The sequence below is a fragment of the Lytechinus variegatus genome, chromosome 2 (genome assembly GCF_018143015.1).
Source record: "Lytechinus variegatus isolate NC3 chromosome 2, Lvar_3.0, whole genome shotgun sequence".
NCBI classification, from domain to species: domain Eukaryota; kingdom Metazoa; phylum Echinodermata; class Echinoidea; order Temnopleuroida; family Toxopneustidae; genus Lytechinus; species Lytechinus variegatus.
The window spans coordinates 2,939,413-2,957,628 of NC_054741.1; the positions used below are offsets into that span (position 1 = coordinate 2,939,413).

The 18,216-nt window shown below is 36.9% G+C and overlaps 2 protein-coding genes across 2 annotated transcripts in view; both read right to left on the bottom strand.

Annotated features, from left to right (window-relative positions):
- LOC121407067 (transport and Golgi organization protein 6 homolog) overlaps positions 1–4,376 on the bottom strand; it is a 38,278-nt gene extending 33,902 nt beyond the window's left edge. The window contains exons 1-3 of the mRNA XM_041597987.1: positions 4,268–4,376; positions 1,839–2,531; positions 388–636 (exon numbers count right to left, since the gene is read on the bottom strand). Coding sequence (XP_041453921.1) covers positions 388–636; positions 1,839–2,531; positions 4,268–4,358 — 1,033 coding nt within the window. The 5' untranslated portion in view covers positions 4,359–4,376. The remainder of the gene's footprint in view (positions 1–387; positions 637–1,838; positions 2,532–4,267) is intronic.
- Positions 4,377–7,517: 3,141 nt separating this feature from the next.
- LOC121409360 (adenine phosphoribosyltransferase-like) lies at positions 7,518–16,528 on the bottom strand. The gene is made up of 5 exons (XM_041601296.1): positions 16,380–16,528; positions 11,771–11,874; positions 9,425–9,558; positions 8,764–8,842; positions 7,518–7,701 (listed from the first exon to the last, which is right to left on the bottom strand). Exons 1-5 carry the CDS (start codon positions 16,463–16,465, stop codon positions 7,556–7,558), a joined length of 549 nt encoding a protein of 182 aa, XP_041457230.1. The 5' UTR covers positions 16,466–16,528; the 3' UTR covers positions 7,518–7,555.
- Between the last annotated feature and the right edge of the window lie 1,688 nt (positions 16,529–18,216).

Here is an 18,216-nt window from a genome sequence, read left to right on the forward strand (position 1 = left end):
ATTAAGATCACCAACACAGAAAAGCCCATATGGGGCAGCTTACTATTATTGTTTGGTAAAACACCCAACATCTGGATGGAAAACCATGCTTGTTTTGTCAATTTCTAAGAAATCACACATTTTTTGCCCGAATCATTTACATTTTATTTATGCATATAAATATTTTTGGTGGTCATTTTTTTTTTTAAAGATTTTGTTCAACTCATTTGTAATTGTTACCATAACTGGCTTTAATGGTTAAGTTTGATTTACAACAATTGTATCCCCTACTTAAAAAAATATTTCCTCACTGTCTCAATGGCTCTATAGTGATTTTTATGAGAAATGAAAGGGAATGTATTTAATAGGTTATGATATCAGACTTATTGGTAATGCTACAGAACCTACCTCCATCATCAACGAGGCCCAGCAGAAAATGGGCTACTCCTTTTTCTGTCATGATCCTCTCAGCCAGCAGGTCCCCACACATTTTTCTCAACCACAGGGGAGGCTTGGGGAGAGTGCTTTGACCTTTGATCCCAGATCCCATACCGCCCTGGAGGATGAGAAGCTCCTTGATGACCGAAGGCTGATAGCAGTGACGGGTCAGGTGATCCAGCTGGGATTTGGCAAAGGTGATATCAGAGGGAGGAAGGGCTGTGGAATCAAGAAAGCATTTGAATTAACTAACATAAATAAATGTGATCAATTGAATTCCGCGTATCCAATCACGGCAAAACCTCATTACCTGTATGTAGACCTTAAGCACATCATCGGTGATCAGAAATGAAACCTGTCCCTCTTTATATTTAATTTTACTCTTTTGGCACTTTCTCTACTAATTGATGATGTGTTGGAGTAAGTAAATTCAAACACTGTAAGTTTGTACAGAGTCTTACCAGTCAACTTGTAAGGGACATTAAGGCAGGCCAACAAAAATCCTTTACACATCAAGACACGCCATGATAGTTTCTCAGAATCCAGGTGTGATTCCAGAAGATAGAATTCAGAAGTAAAACATGTCTAATATACTGCTTCAACAAAAGCCTTCAAGTCATTAAAATGTTTTTTTTAATGTTAAATAGAAATGATACAAGAGAATGGGAACATGCAGACAACACTGGCCCTCAGTGTCTATCCATTCAGAGACAGATTTTCAGTAAACGCAGTGAGGCTCGCATCTAAGTTGGATTTTAAGTGAATTCATCAGTAGCATTAAATGGGCTTACTTTGTCCTGAAACCGATCAATATTTTCCTTGATCAAAGATAAAGCTGACGTACAGCAACAAGAAGCAACAGAGGGACGGGCTATCATATTTACATCCGGCTTATGCGTCTAGACACATAAGGCATTGATGGCCTGCCTAAATAAATCATTATTATTATTAACACCATCAAATGATTTGCAGAGATGGTGAAAGTGTGTAGGCCTATACTGTTACTCGCAAACAGGGCTCTCTCTAATATGAGAAAAACCAGCAGATAATACTACTCCTTGGACATTTAAGCAGTATGCAAACTATTCATTGTGAGCAAGATTTCTGATGCCTGCCATGTCATCCAGGGTCAACAGAAAAAAGTGATTGATCTAGCTAGTCTAGAAAGTAGTAATTCTTACATTCATTGCAGAGACTGCCTTTTGAACTTATATTTTCAGAAAATACAGTTTGTAATGAATTTTTTAAATTCAAATATTAGATTTAGGATAAAGAATGAGCGGAAATATTTTCTTAAAATCAAGAATGAGTGAGGCAAAAAAAAGTGTCTAACAAAATCAGTGGAACAAGCGATGCTGGTTGTCTGCACTAGAGAGACCCCTGCTCCCAAAATACACTGACCAACTTTCAAGGTGATTTACCTGGTTCTCTTTCAGCTGGACTAACAAGACTGCCATCAGGTTTCTTGATCTTAATAGTCTTCTGAATCTCCATGGTGCACACCACCTGAATCAATGAAGCCAAAACATCATTCAAGTTCTTAGAGAGGATGAACCCACCAAAGACAGGTTGCTTTATGCAATCGCTGAAGACCTTGAGGATTACCATCAACCTTCGCTGCCTCTCTTTGAAAGGAAGAGGTTTGTCCGTTGGCATGAAGGAAGCGGCCAACCGGGATCTGACATTGAGAGGGAGCCCGACTCCTTTCAACAGTGCCGGGCAGATCCCAAGCGAGATGATGAACTGAGTGAGAGAAGATAGAGTAGCCTGTTGGTTGAAACTAAGGGTGTCTGGTGATGCAGTGGGAGCCATGTTCGGTGTCAGGGGTATTGTAGGAGCTCCCTCGATCTTTCTCTGCTCCTCCTCGTATGTTTGCAAGGCGTCCTGGTAGCAGCATCTCAGGCTCTCAAGCATGGCCAGGCAATGTTCCACATAGACCCATTTCGTATCAGTAACCTGCTGGAGTTTAGACCTCAAGGAAGCCTGGTTATCTTTAAAGATAGCCGTAGGATTCTGGAGATCTGAGTTTCCATCCAGAGCATTGTGGAGGGCCTCCATGGACTTGGTGAGAGAGCCTTCAAGAAGATCATTTCTGGAGCTATCCCCTTGTGTTGCTTTGACAGAAAAGAATTGAAAAAGGTGAAATTAGTGTACTGAACTTCTTGGCCTACATTTTTTTCCCATAAGAATTTTGTGCTGACAATGTTTACAACATTCTTCAAAATTTATAGAGTTCTGTAAAGTTGGTTAATAATCAAATTTATGAAAACTCTAAGGTTTTACCAGTGTTAAGGTGCATCAAATCCCAGTGGACTAAATTAAAGAATTTATTTGAGCCATTTTCTATTTAATAATCAAGTCTTTAAATGAACTACGCATGCCTTGACCTAAAAGGCTTTAATAACATCCACATCAATTATGTGTCAATGCATGAATGATCAGTACAATAGGTCTTAAAGGACTCGTCCATCCAAACAAAAAGTGGATTTAAATAAAAAGACAAAAATTCAACAAGCATAACACTGAAAATTTCATCAAAATCGGATGTAAAATAAGAAAGTTATGACATTTTAAAGTTTTTTCTTAATTTCACAAAACAGTTATATGCACATCCTGAGCCTGATGATGTCATCCACTCACTATTTCTTTTGTACTTTATTATATGAAATAAAGTCTGTAATGTTGGCGAAGAACAATAGGAAGCAAGATGGCGGCGTAAACATCGGGCAAGTCTCTTCCGTCTTTTCACAATAATTTTCTCATTTTTTTTAATGAATTCTTGTTCAAAAAATAAAGACGAGAGTGTAGAAATGTCGGACATGAAGTTTTATCCCATGTACATGATTTAGGGCTAGATCTTTTAGAAGGAAAGTAGAAATCTCGGGGGTGAAAGTTTCAGGTTTTGGCTTCCGTCGTGTGGGTCAATGACCAGGAAGACCTGGCTTCGTATGAGAGTAAACTTACGTTAGTACATTATTTTTACTCTCTAGAAGCCTCCTGGCTAGCCCTAGTCACGTCTTTCGGATGGGGACATTAAAGGTCGGTCCCAGAGGTAAATAATCATATCTGATCATGCTGATTGATACACGACTGACAAAACTCAAATACACACACACATGCTAATCGAAGGGCATCTCCGTGAAATCTTCACTGAAGATCAAGAAAAAATAATTTTTTTTAGAGGAAACTTCAAGAAGTCAACAAAGGATCTAAAAAAAATGTGTTTCAGTAAGTCAAGTGTCTAGCACTAGCACTACCGGTATGTGAAATCCAAAATTGTGTGTTATTAATATTGGGCAAAAGCGCAAGCCCATTATCAGATTACAAAATTTGCATGTGTCATGTGTGTCGCATACATATGATATTCCTTCACACGCAAGATGAAATGAACCCATGCACAGATGCCAAGTTGAAAGACCAGCTATGCGTGAGATTTTCTGTGAATCTGAGTGAGATCACAGACATCTGTCATTGTGTACAATGTATATGGGGATAGGCTTTGATAGTTGCATGAGACAGAGATTTGCCTTTGGCTTTGACGGGATGAACAAGAGTCCAATATGCTTGAGTCTCACGCACGCATAATGCACGAGACTTGGTAGCTCTGCCCATGGGTGCATCTCTTCATGAAACAGGCCCCTGGCTGAAGAAGTGTGGTAACCATTTTGTCGTTGAAGGTAAGCATACCTATTTTTGAGCACGTGGGACTAAAATTAAACGACACAAGTTAGCAGTACAGTACCGGTAGCAGTTGAAATAAATTTTCCTTCTTACAAACGAAGTAATTTGATTAATGCCATTAAATCTTGACAAATAATGATGAATTACATAAATCTAACTACAAAGATACCTGAAGGTTCACTGGAAGGTGAAGTTAGAATACTAATCCCTTTGAACAAATCTCGCAGGAGGCGCAGATGAAAATCCATGGAGGCTGCCATATTGGTTCTGAGTCTTACTCGACTGTAGCTGGCGCCAAATTAAAAGCAGTCGAAACGGGTATTGACTACACACCCCCATAATTTCTCTCTCTCTCCTTCCCCGGGTCTCTTTCTCGCCCTAGATCCCCCTTCCCCTGACTATCTTTGCATCATCTTCCATTCCCTTAGTCTCTGTCTCTCTAATTTCTCTTTATATCTCTTGAATATTTTCAAACCCCTTCAACAACCACACACACTCGTCTCATACAAACAAATAGTAAATTACATATCTAATAAATATAATTCTTCATTTGTCCATTTAAAAGTTCCTAAATATATTGTCATTTCAGGAACTATTAACCCGTTGCCTCCAAGATTCTTAGAATCCCATAGGTTTTACACAGCGACCATATGGTTCCCATAAGCAATGGCTTAAAAATACAAAAAAAAAAACAGATTCAACATTATCTGCCTACATCTCCACATAACAATAATTTTGAATCAGGACCAAGATTTGTATCAATTTTTTAAACACAAAAAAGTAGGTTTCTACACCAAAACACATCTTGAGCCCAGGGAGACTTTCTTTTTTCCACATAACCGGTATCTAAAACAAAGGAAAAATACAAGTCTTGATTGCCTTTTGAAGGGTAATATTTTCTCCCTTCTCGACCTTTTTTTACCACTTATTTTTTTTTACATCTCCTCTATGTCATATTCTTCACCTCCTCAGTACCAACCAGCTCTCCTCTTTTTTCGCTCTCTCTCTCTCGCCCTCTTTCTACTTATATGCTACATCCATAGTCACTACACCCAATTCTCAATCAGATGAGTCTTGTCTAAATATATCAGACAAACAATAAGAAGTTACAATAGGTTTTTCTTCAGTTGTATATTCAACTTACAAGTATACTTTGTTATATTATCATATTATCAATCCACTTTCATTTCATTTCAGTTCATCTCATGTACTAAAAATAGTTTCAAGTAAAATATAGTAGAATAGGCCTACAAGGCTGTACATAAAATACTTATCGTAATAAAAAGGATTATTCATCAATTAAAAATAAGGTACTGTTTTCGTCATTCAGTGTATATATATATATGTGTGTGTGTGTGTGTGTGTGTGTGTATGTACATACAAGTGTTTACTGTTTAGACCCTATACAACAGAGTCCTTTTGATGTGGTCCCATCACAGATTGTTCAACTTCATTGCCTCAAGTGCATATAAAGAGAAACATAGGTTTCAAGATTTTCATGCTGGGAAATGACAAAATTAACAATTATGATGCTCTTATCTATCATTGAAAACTAAATATTACAACTAGTAAGATTTCCAAAGACATCTAGATAAGGGTTTTTATGTGCATGCCTCACTGAACAATCTTTTTTTAATGAAGTGAACATTAGAAAGGCAAATTGTTTTTAGTGTCCTAGGAACAACGCAATTAAATTCGTTTATTAACATTTTTTAAAGCATCATTTCTCTTTATGCATTTAAATTGAAATTTACTCAATGTAAATTAGATTTCCAAATAAAAACAAAAACTGATGAGAAAAAAAATGGAAGATTTCTTATGTTCTTATTTCTTTCACTTTTTTTCATTGATCAACATGTATGTGTTTAGCATAATTAGTGATCAATTTGAAGTTTGCAAACACAGTATTTTTTAAAACAGTGGTGTTCAGTGATTTGTGATCCCAAATAAGAATCTCCATGTTTATAAGTACTTTCAATTGTTATTGCAACTGTCTCAACATTTTTTTTACAAATATGAAAGATGGTTTATATATTTACAACCACCAGTTATAACAAAATTTATACAAATAGTTAAATTTTGGCTTCACCAAGGTAAGGTCCATGCTTTTGCTAGTTCCTAATCCTCCATTGTTTTGTCAAATGATGGAACAAAAAGATGCTACTAAGCACAAGCCTTTCTATGAAGCAGCTCCAGCTTGTCACCATTTCTATGGATAGCCAGGCTGGACAAAATGCTGAATGGACAAAAAGACGCATTGAATAAGCAAGTTCACGGTTGTAAACTGCGCACGAGCAGAAAAAGGTCATTTGACATAAACAATGAAGGTGGCCTTCAAATTCATTGACATAGGCATTTGTGATTTGATAATTCATGTATTCCTTTCAAAATATTAATTTTATCACATCCAAGCTGAAGAGTAATAAATTGAGCTTTCATAATCACTGGTATTTGACAGTAGCCTAAACAATAGTCAAATGTGCCAAAGGCAGACAATAAAACAGATTTCCAATCTTTATCCCTGATGTACTATTCTAGTCACCTGGTCTATGCAATGCCTTTTGTTCTTACAATTTGAATACTTACTAGTAAAGCTTACGCAACATCTACATTTGTAAATGATAGTGCTTATCCTAATGAAAAATCACAAAGGGCATTTGAGAAAAGTTGATCATGAGCTAACCGTGAACTGGCTTATTAGCATATGGAAAGCATACATCTTATGACAATTTTTGTCCAGGTTGGCTTTCCATATGATGGCATCGAGCCAGATTATGAGGTTTCATGCAACTGCCCCGTTTTCTGCTAAAAGCCAAGGTGTAATCTCCCTTGTACTCGTGTTAGGGGATGTTACAGCATAAACAAAATAATACTATACATTATAGTTTATCTGTTAAAAGAAGGACTGTAAATAAGACTAGCATACACACCATGTCATATATCACCCAAAATACAGAAAAATATAATATATAGATCCATGATATCTCATCAAATTCCATGGTTTTATACCATGGTACAACTGAATGAGTTGAGTTTTCATTTATTGCCAGAATACATGTTTACTCATGAATATAATGACCTATGTGACCTTTGACCTTAAAATCCCCAAAACTAATCAATAAGTAATCACCCCTACGTGTAGATGGACAGCCCAGGAACATATCCCATCTGGTAACCACACGTGGTATGCGGGGGAGCGTTTCATCGATATTTTCATCCGACAAGTTGTCAGATCTGACATCTTTCCATGATTTTGATTGGCTGAGAGGCACTGTTATTATGGTAACTGTCAGATAAAATGGGACTTGTCGGATAAAACGTCCGACAAGTCATTTCATGAAACGCCCCCCCCCCCCCCTTCTCCCCCGATGCTACAAGGAAAATCACGTGTCCTTCGTGTTACTGTTCATAATTTACTATTCATAATTTACTGTTCATAGAAAGGCCCATGGTGGTCTCATTCTCCTTCGAAATCTATAAGTGTATGGAATGGGGCGGTGAGTTTCTCCTTTCCTTTGAGGTCTATCAGCTCGATGATGACAAGACATTCTAAGACTTCTGCTTCCATGCTCCTCACCAATTGACAGGCAGCATGCATGGTACCTGAAATAAAGAAAATAAAAAGGGAGAATTTGTGGAGAAGGTGGATCAGTTTTGAGAATGCCTGATAGATCAGTCGGTAGAGCAGTGGTCTTTGATATATCAATTTAAGTTCAGAAACCAAGGTGATTGGTTGGTCTCCTTTGATGCAATGCTTGATCAAGGCTTAAAGCCTTCCCCTTCCAATTCTTTAATTTCTGCATAAAAATAACAATGAGATCTATATCAGGAATGCCATTGTAAAATCATGCAAGTGGTAAAAAAAAATTGAATCAACCTATGTTAAAAAGAGATGAAACACTTGGGGAAATGTCCATTTTAATAAAAAGAAAAGATAGTGAAAAGCAATTTTAAGAGTTTCATCAAAAATTGTTATGAAATGAGAAAGTTATAAAAGTTTGACAATTCCCAATTTAATTTCTATTGCCATCCTCAAATTGGCAATGTTGCTTGAAACTGGCAGATCTATTAGTACAACTCTCAAGTTCAACACATATCTCCCATTCTTTCTTAAGATGCAGTCCTTTTATTTTGTGTGTGTAAACTCAATATATACTGTGTTTAATCCATTTCCCATCATTTTATTCTAAATAAAGGAAACATGCTGCACCTTGGGATGATGATAATAATAATAATGATAGGCATTTATATAGCGCCATCTATCTAGAAATATTCTATTCCGAGGCGCGTTGTTATTATTATTACCCCGGCTTTAGCTCGAGCTGCCTTTCAGCGCTCATGCATTCAAGGGATCAGTCCTGCCAGGTACCCATTCACCTCACCTGGGTCGAGTGGATAAATTTCTCGCTGAAGGGAATTACGCCATGGCTGGGATTCGAACCCACGACCCTCTGTTTCAAAGTCAGAAGACTTATCCACTGGGCCACAACGCTCCACGCTCCTGATAGGGGAAATACAGAACAGCATCTGTGAGGAAATTTCTCCTCAGAAATGGATTTTTAACCCAAAAGAAAATTCCATGAGGATTACTCTTGTCCTGGCAAATGTTGTCCTAGAACCATCTACAAGATTGACAATCACAAGTGTTTTGGGAGTTAGACATACCTCCTGTTGCTATGAGATCATCAACAATCAGGACTTTTTGACCAGCTTTGACTGCACCTTTCTGCATCTCAAATACATCCTGGATTAGGTGATAAAGATATCAAACGAAATAATAATTTAGATGGTGAAAAAGAGATGACAGAAAGAGATCTACTACTACTGCTACTGCTACTGCTACTGCTACTGCTACTGCTACTGCTACTGCTACTACTACTACTACTACTACTACTACTACTACTACTACTACTACTACTACTACTACTACTACTACTACTTCACTACTACCACTACTACTACCACTACTACTACTACCACTACTACTACTACTATTACTACTACTACTACTACTACTGCTTCTACTATTACTACTACTACTATTACTACTACTACTACTACTACTGCTACTACTACTACTTCTTCACTACTACCACTACCACTACTACTACTACTACTACTACTGCTGCTACTACTATTATTACTACTACAACTTCACTACTGCCATTACTACTACTACTTCTACTGAAATCTGATGTCCATGCATGAAGACCGATTTAAAGTCTTGTCGTGAAATTGAATGCAAGTATGTACCGTACAATACATCATTTGCAAAATCTTTAATTCAATTTAGATGAATTTTTCGCACTGTAGAGATGAAACTTACTGTGCCATATTCCAGTGTATATGAAACCTGAATACATTCACCGGGTAGCTTGCCTTTCTTGCGGATTGGTGCAAAACCACATCCTAGCCTCAGTGCCAGCATAGGACCAAATAGAAAGCCCCTTGCTTCTAGACCTGTTCCAAGATATAAAAAAAGTGAAAAAATATAGAATTAGTAATTTACTGTAAAGCTTTTTCATAACTTAAATTGTACATGATGACGATGTAGTGTGTTCGATATGACAACTTAATTTAATGATGACCAATATTGAATGTTCATTCTAGATACTTTCATGAATTGTTACTTTGTAATTTTGGCTTTATGTATTTTGTTGGAATGCAGAAAACTACTCAATCAAACCAATCTCCATTAATCGTGCTGTAAACACATACTGGTGGTGTGAGATGTATTTATTATCATTTTTCTTAGGCTTCCATTTCTAAAGTAAGAGGTAATACTACCATACCATGCCATCACTCTTTTCCACTATAATAATAACAGCACCCAAATTGATCATAATAATAACAATATATGAAACAGAGTCTGGAAAATATGATTCTCAGCCTTGAATGATGCAATGTATAAAATATTTCCAATGTTGGATGATCCTCACCCACTTTAAAAAAAGAAGAATGTTTGTCAATACTTATTTTTCTTTTTCATGATTTTCATCATTGAAATTTTTAATGAAAATAAGAATTAGTAGCAATAAATACACTAATATTGTCACCATCATTCAGAACCAATCTCAAAGAGTCAGAAAAAAAGAGATTTTCACCTAGTCTGTAGAGCAGAGCCTTAAAAGTTGGTGAAAAATAATCCCAGTCCACACAAGGACTGGATTCAATGCAGAAACATATCAAGGAGAGCCTCAAAGAAGGAGAAAATAGGGTTTGAAGTTTGAGATTCACTCAAGCATGAGATGGGCACAGACTCCACAGAGCATACATCAAATTTCAAGTAATTTAAATGTTACTCTTTCAGATGAGCAAATTTTTGAAAATTGTGTTAAAAAGATATTTTCTAAACATGTGAGCTGGGCAGACACTTATGTTTGATGTTTTGAGTTCATATAAAATTATTGTACTGCTATCATAACACAAGCTGCCTCAAAGTATTTGTACTCTATCAAAGTACAAGTATGCAAATAATTCCAACCATTACATCATTGTAATGTAACACTGCCCAGACAATCTACATGTAGTTGCCTATCAGGGTTCCGAACTTTTCAAGGAAACACAATTTCCTGATTTTTCCCTGATTTCTCCCTGCTGAAGTTGAAAAATTCCCAGATAATCATTAAAATCCATTCCCAGTTTTGCATTTTTTCTAAATTCTTGCAGTGAACTACAAGTAAAAAAAAAAACCCCACTTAAAACCACCCTAACGAGTTATTCAATGGATGTTGTTTTGATATGCAAAAAAAATATAACAGAGTCTGACTGACTACCGTGCTTTAGACTTTTGGGCCAATCAAAATGCCCTGATTTTTCCCTCATATGAGGCATTTTCCCCAGATCTGAGGTACTTTTTTTTTTCAAATTCCCTGATTTTTCCCTGACTGGAAGAGAGTAAAATAATTTTCCTGATGGTCTGGGAACCCTGTCTATTCAGTATTCAGTGTAGAGGGTAACCTTACATTACCCTTAGCCCCAGAAATTTATGCACTTAATCCTACCAGGCACCCATCCACTAGGACATGGTTAGCAATTCACACTTTCCCTGGAATTTGACTCTCCATGGTTGAGTGCAACACAATACAGTACATCCCTTGCTTTAAAGGGGAAGTTCCCCTGAAGAAAACGTTGCTGTAAAATTGGCAGAAAAAATAATAAAAAATATTGGTGAAGGTTTGAGAAAAATCCATTAAAGATTAAGAACGTTATTAGAGTTCAAAGTTTTGTATTTGTGACGTCATAAACGAGCGCTGCCCCGTATGTTATGTAATATAAAATGCATGAATTTCAAATTTTGTATGCTTGATCGGGTGTGAAATGATTTGTCTATTGATATACAAAAGGTAAAGTGAAAACTGTTTTCAATTTTCTGAGAAAACGACATTTCATTGATTTTTTACCATTCCCTATGTAGGAATGCGGCTCGCATATGACGTCACAAATCAAGTAATTGAAATTCTAATAACTATTTAATTCATTGATGAATTTTTCTCAAACCTTCAGCTGTATTTTTTATTATTTTTTCTACTATTTTTAGAATAAACTTTTTGTCAGGGTGAAGTTCCCCTTTAAATTAGAAAGAGAAATATTTCCATCTTTTTTTTCTCATAAGGGAAAGTCAAAGCTACATTGAAATTATTTATTTTTCAAGCAGAAAGGAGAAACTTACCTACAACCACATCAACTTGTTGGAATGCTTGTTTAACATGATGTACAAGGAGATCAATGAGGTCATTTAGAATACTTGGATCCCGAAATAAGGGAAAGATGTCTCTGTATGGAAATGACAAAATGATATAGAGAAAAATTACTTGAGAAAATTGTTTGTCAACAACCAAAAATATGGTAAATAATAAATATCAAACTATGTGACCAGCATTCACAAAACCAACATTAAGAATTATGAGATTTTTATTGAACTTGATGAAGCACCTAAGATTTAAAGGGGGAGTGAACTGTGTGTGGTCTCTAATTGACTGCATGTTATAAATACATAGTCTTAAGATATATGTTTTCAGATATCTACTAATACTACAGATAATAAATTGACCTATAATTGTATTTGTACATAGAGAAACTAAAATGTATTTAAAGACAAAGTATAATTAAATTGTTTTGCTACTTGGTAACATAATTTTCTGATTGAAATTCAGTACAATATTGCAGTCTTCTCTTATTTACTCCAAAAATATATGTAAAACATCAAGACCTTTAAATCAGACTATAGTATAGTTTAATTGATTTAGGAAGAAATTGTGTAATTGCTGAGAAATTAGCAAATAAGCACAGGATTTGGGTCAAGTGTTGGGCCGACATTCAAAGCGATAATAATACACTGTCCCACGTGCACTTATCTGTGTTGGTGATCTTCGGTGTGAACATTTTTTCAGCTTAGATTTCAAGATTTTGCAAAGTTCAGTTTATGTAACTGTACCAGATCTAGATCCTCGTTGATATACTGACAATTAAGCCTGGTTTTACAGACTTTCTCATGAAATCAGTGTTGATTGCAACTACTGGCATTTCTCTTTAATTAGCATGTTATCATTCAAGTGGGTCTACATTACTAAACTACACTAGCATTATGGCAGGGCTCGACATTAGCAGTGGCACGGGGCAACCAAAAATGAGAGTCGGGCCACCAAAATTTTGTAAAAGCCAACACTTGGTGGCCTGGTTGGGCTACCAAAGTTTTGATAAATTGCAATGTTTTAGGGCCACCAAAAATATGAAATTGATGATTTTGGTAGATTGTTTGGGCCACCAAGAAAAAAAGTTAGTGTGGAGCCTTGATTATGGGTCAGGAAAGTGGCCAGGTATGAGTAGTTGAGGACTCGAGATGGCGCTATTGGTACGTATCTGCTTTAAAATGACATACATTACTTTTAAAATTAATTATCAAAAACCCACACAAGTACTTGAGTGAATAGAGAAGAAGTGAGAGCTTCAAAGAATAAAAAGAAAACAAGGTTCAAAAGTTTACTCAAGCATGAGATGTGCACTTTTTTTATCAAGCATTTCCTGATTTAATGAAATTAAGCTTTGAAACCCCATAGATTACAGTATATTTTCTTCCATTGTGCAAATTATTCTCACCCCCTGGCTAGATTGACAAGACTCAATATACCCCGGGACTTCATGTATATATGTACAAGGAATAAACTTTTTTTGCCTTTCAATTTCCATGATTTAGTAATTTTGTGGGGGGGAATATGAAATTTTCTGATTGAAATTCAGTAAAATATTGCAGTCTTCTCTTATTTACTCCAAAAATATATGTAAAACATCAAGACCTTAAATCAGACTATAGTTTAATTGATTTACGGGGAAAATTGTATCAGTCGTTGAAAAAAAAACATTCAAAAAGATTTAAAACAGTAAGTTTTGTAGGACTTAAATCTGTACTCTGTAGCAGGTCCTGTGAATATACATGTACTACCACTACTATAGCACGGGGGGGGGGGGCCACTTACATTGACGAGTGGATACCATGTGCGACCAAAAAAACATGTAAAAAGGATGTCTTTTCAAGATAGGGCACGTTACGTCCATAACGTAATAAGGGTGTCAAAAACACTAAAATAATGAAAAAAGGGTATCTATTTCACTAGGAAATTTACGTGTTTAGGGTCAAATTTGCAAGGGTATACAATCAAGACTAAAAAGGGTGTACTTTTTGCCCCAACACTACGTGTTTAGAGTACGATTTGCGCGAGTTGGGCAGTACTAAATCCAATGATGTAGGTAAAGGTAAAACCGACGACCGACGTCCGTGTTTGAAATATCGTTGTACTTGTTTAGGGGTACAATTCAGGGAATACTTGCCAATAGTATCGTTTGTATCATTTTGTTTCCAATACTTGTTAAGGGTAGGTACACACGCCAATACTTGTTAAGGGGTGCATTTTTAGAATATGGAAAATACTGGAAAATATGTGTTTAGGGTGCTTTTTGATACCCAATGGTCGCGCATGGTATCCACTCGTGAATGGAAGTGCCCCCCCCCCCAGCCAGGCGGCTTCTTGAGAGTAAAAATCATGCTTACTCTCAATGAAGCCAGGTCTTCTTCCTCATTGACCCACACGAGGGAAGCCAAAACCTGAAACTTTCACCCCGAGATTTCTACTTTCCTTCTAAAAGGTATAGCCCTAAATCATGTAGGCCCTACATGAGATAAAACTTCATTTCCGACATTTCTACGCTCTTGTTATTTTTGAACAAGAATTCATTATTAAATAAAAAAATGAGAAAAATATTGTGAAAAGACGGAAGAGACTTGCCCGATGTTTACGCCGCCATCTCGTTTCCTATTGTTCTTCGCCAACGTTACAGACGCGTGCGCTGGGTAGCTTCTCTCAAGAAGCCGCCTGGCTACCCCCCCCCCCGGGACGGACTAGCCTACATGTAAGGCTAAGCGGCCCCTAAATACAGTGGCGTAACTACGGGGGGGGGGCATGGGGGGCCACGTGCCCCCCCAATCGGCTGGCAAAAAAAAAAAAAAAAAACGGGAAAAAAGGGAGAAAAAAGGAGAAGAAAGAAACGTAGTGGGAAAGAAGAATTTATTGTACATTATAATGTTATATTATATTATATATGTTGTGTTATATTACATAAGAATTTTTTTTTCATAACTTTATGAAACATAATGTGCTCAGGGCCTATTTGTTAATTATTCCTGGTACTAGCATTGTCTGTTAACGAGATATACATGTATAAAAATCATGTTGTACCAAAACGTCCTGTTGTCAAGTCAATATGCACCAAATATATATCAACGCTTTTCGAGTTATTATTGTTTTATGTAGTGACATATGCTTCTTTTCATGACTACTTAAAGTGATAGCCCCATTTTAAGGTCTGCATATAAAAAAATTCCTGGTCGTGCTTACGTTCGAATTAGTGGATTAATGAGATATTATGTCTGCTCTTCATGAATTCCTGAAATCTGTCCTTAAAATGTCTCTTTTTCTAATGTAAATATCAAAAATTTTCAGCTCGCGCTTCGCGCTCGCATCATTTGTTTAGTGAAATACGTATGGTCATAGTAGATTCCTACAAACAAGCCTTAGAATGCACCTCTTCAGATCTGAATTTCCTATATTTTCAGCTCGCACTTTGCGCTACTGAGATGTGTATGATAATCATGATTACTATGACTACAAAAAAGCTCTCCATGTGTTTGAATGTGATTCTAACAAAATCAGCAATCGCTTGGCACTCGCATTGGATGACTATGGTGAGATATGTATACTCTAAATGGATTCAAAAAAGAAAAAGTCCTTAAAATGTCCTTGTTTGGGGTCAATATATACAAAATTTTCAGCTCGCGCTTCGCGCTCGGATCATTTTGTACATGAAATACGTAAGGTCTTCGTAAATTCCTACAAACAAGCCTTAAAATGCTTCTCTTCAGGTCTGAATTTCCTAAATTTTTAGCTCACGCTTCGCGCTCGCAATATTTGATTAGTGAGATGCGTATTTTAATCATGATTACAATGACTACAAAAGGTGTTTCATGTTTTCTAACAAAATCAGCAAGCGTTTGGCACTCAAATTAGATGCGGCATGGTGAGATATGTATTCTGTTATTTGATTTTTAAAAATAGTCCTTTAACTGTCTCTGTTTGGGGTCAATAAATACAACTTCAGCTTGCGCTTCGCGCTCGCATTGTTTGTTTAGCGAGACAGATACGTATTTTCATTTTTTTTAATTGCTTATTATGACCCTTTTTAGATATGAATATCAAAAATTTTCATCTCGCGCTTCGCGCTCGCATCATTTCATCAGTGAGATACATTACATATCCGTTTAATGGCACAGTCCTTAAAATGTCTCTTTATAAGGTCAATAGGCCTATACCTGGTAATTGAGCGCGCTTTGCGCGCTCACTGAGCGACTCAAAATTTTTGCTGGTGCCCCCCCAATGCCGTGACCCACGGTACGCCACTGCCTAAATAGGCAGCTATTCGTCAAAGAGCAGGGTGTTCACCCGGTGTGTTACAACTGCTGGTCCCCAGTACTACAATACTGCAAGAATTTTCAGGATTGAAGGAGGCAGTCAGTGTAATAATAAGAAGAAACTTTACTTTAGTTTTGGTATACTCGTGGTCGTGCGTGCAGTCAGTCGTGGCTAGATATCCTCCTCGCCTGCCGCGTTTGACCGGTCCGGGTCGGCTTGCCCGGGGAGCAGCGGGGAATGTGGCTGGTTCAAATTCGCTCCTCGCCTCGCATGTGCAGGTGCATGCAGGTGGCCGTGGAACTAAATTTTACCACTCACCTGAATAAAATTCCTGGTTTAGGGAAATCCGGAATCGCCCCAATAGCATTCTTCACACGAGCTTTCGTCTCTTCGATAGCAGACATCACTAATTATACTGAATACGAGATGAGTACAATCGTAAAATAAAATAACTTCGGGTCGGACTTGGACTTCGTCGACTGCTAGCTGCCACATGAGCTGCCGGAAGTATGGAGTGCTATTGGAGTTGAGATACGGAGTAATAAATAATAATAAAAAAATATTTTTTTAAATAGCTTAACAGATATTTTTGTCCCATTTCAATATCAGTTTTTGTGTTTTTCTCGCTCAAATGTACTTGACTTATTCAAATCATATCTTTATCAGCTCACTTCTGATGGTTTTATTTGGTATCCATTTAAGTGCTCCAGCAGTATTCTATGTAGTATTGTTTTATTTCTTCTTTTTTAATTGCAAAGTATTGATGAACCCATAATATTAGAAACATACGGATTTGATTATAATTACCGAATATTCAATGTGTATTCAGTGATGCAATAATAAATAAACATAAGGGGCACTAGCGTACCTAAGGGGGGCAGCTGCCCCCTGCGCCCACCCCCCCCCCCCCCCGAGGAGTCATAACTCATGCAGGAGACATACCCCTGTCCCCCCCCCCCCCCGACGTGTCACAACTGATCCACAGGACGCCATCAATAATTTGTAATGTAAAAATGCAATGAAAACAGAGCATCCCCTTTGATAAACTTGAAGACTTTTTTTTTGCTTGTCAATTTTTTTCTGGTACGAAAACCTTAATTTGTGGTTGAAGACCTTTGTTTTTGCTTGTCATTTTTTTTTCTGGTACGAAATGTCCTTTATTTGCGGTTGAAGACCTTTTATTTTCTTGTCAATTTTTTTCATGGTACGAAATCCTTTTTTGTGGTTGAAGACCCTTTTGGTTTTTTTTTTTTGCTTGTCAAGTATTTTGGCAGACGAAATATCCTCCAAAAATTCTGCCCCCTTTTGGGAAATCCTGGGTACGCCGCTGGGGCAAGATATGGTGAAACGCGGGCAAAATTATAAAGTTGCGAGCTACTGTAAATTTCGACGTTTTGTTACAAATTGTGAGATATTGACTTAATATTTAGAAAATAGTACTTCAACATTCTTGCTTGCCTTTTCTTTTTTTTTCTTGGTCGTGACAAATTTGTAAGCCAATGTGTGCATTTGATTAGAAAAAGAGTCCACCCTTGAAAATGAATAATAAAATGAGCCAAGGATTTTATTGTCATTATTAGGCAGATAACCAAATTAATTCCATGCATCTTAAAGTACATGTACGTGATTCCAATCAAATAAAATGAATAGGTTTAGTGGCGTTCAACTATGCACTCCTTAGATTTTTCTTTCTACCATCATGTATTTTCTTACGGCCGAGAAGCAACAATTTGTTGGTTACCATGCAACCGCATAATGACAATATTTGGATTTATAAATCGCTTTTTACCTTTGTATCATAATGTGTAATTGAGTGTATGCATAGAAGAAAGACCCATGTCCAAGGCTCGGTCTCTTTCTCTTGGCGAAATATTGAGTTAAACGTGAAAGTGCTTACACAACTATATGATCACACAGTGGCGTACCGTGGGTCACAGCAAGGGGGGTGGGGGCACCAGCAAAAGTTTGAGTCACTTAGAGATTATAATGATATAATAGAGCCATTTTAAAAACAGTGTAATTAAACGGATATGTATCTCACTGATCACATAATGCGAGCGCGAAGCGCGAGCTGATTTTTTTTTTAAATTCAGACCTAAAAAGGGACATTATAAACAACTTTTTGTAATCATAATACATACTTGTCTCGCTAAAC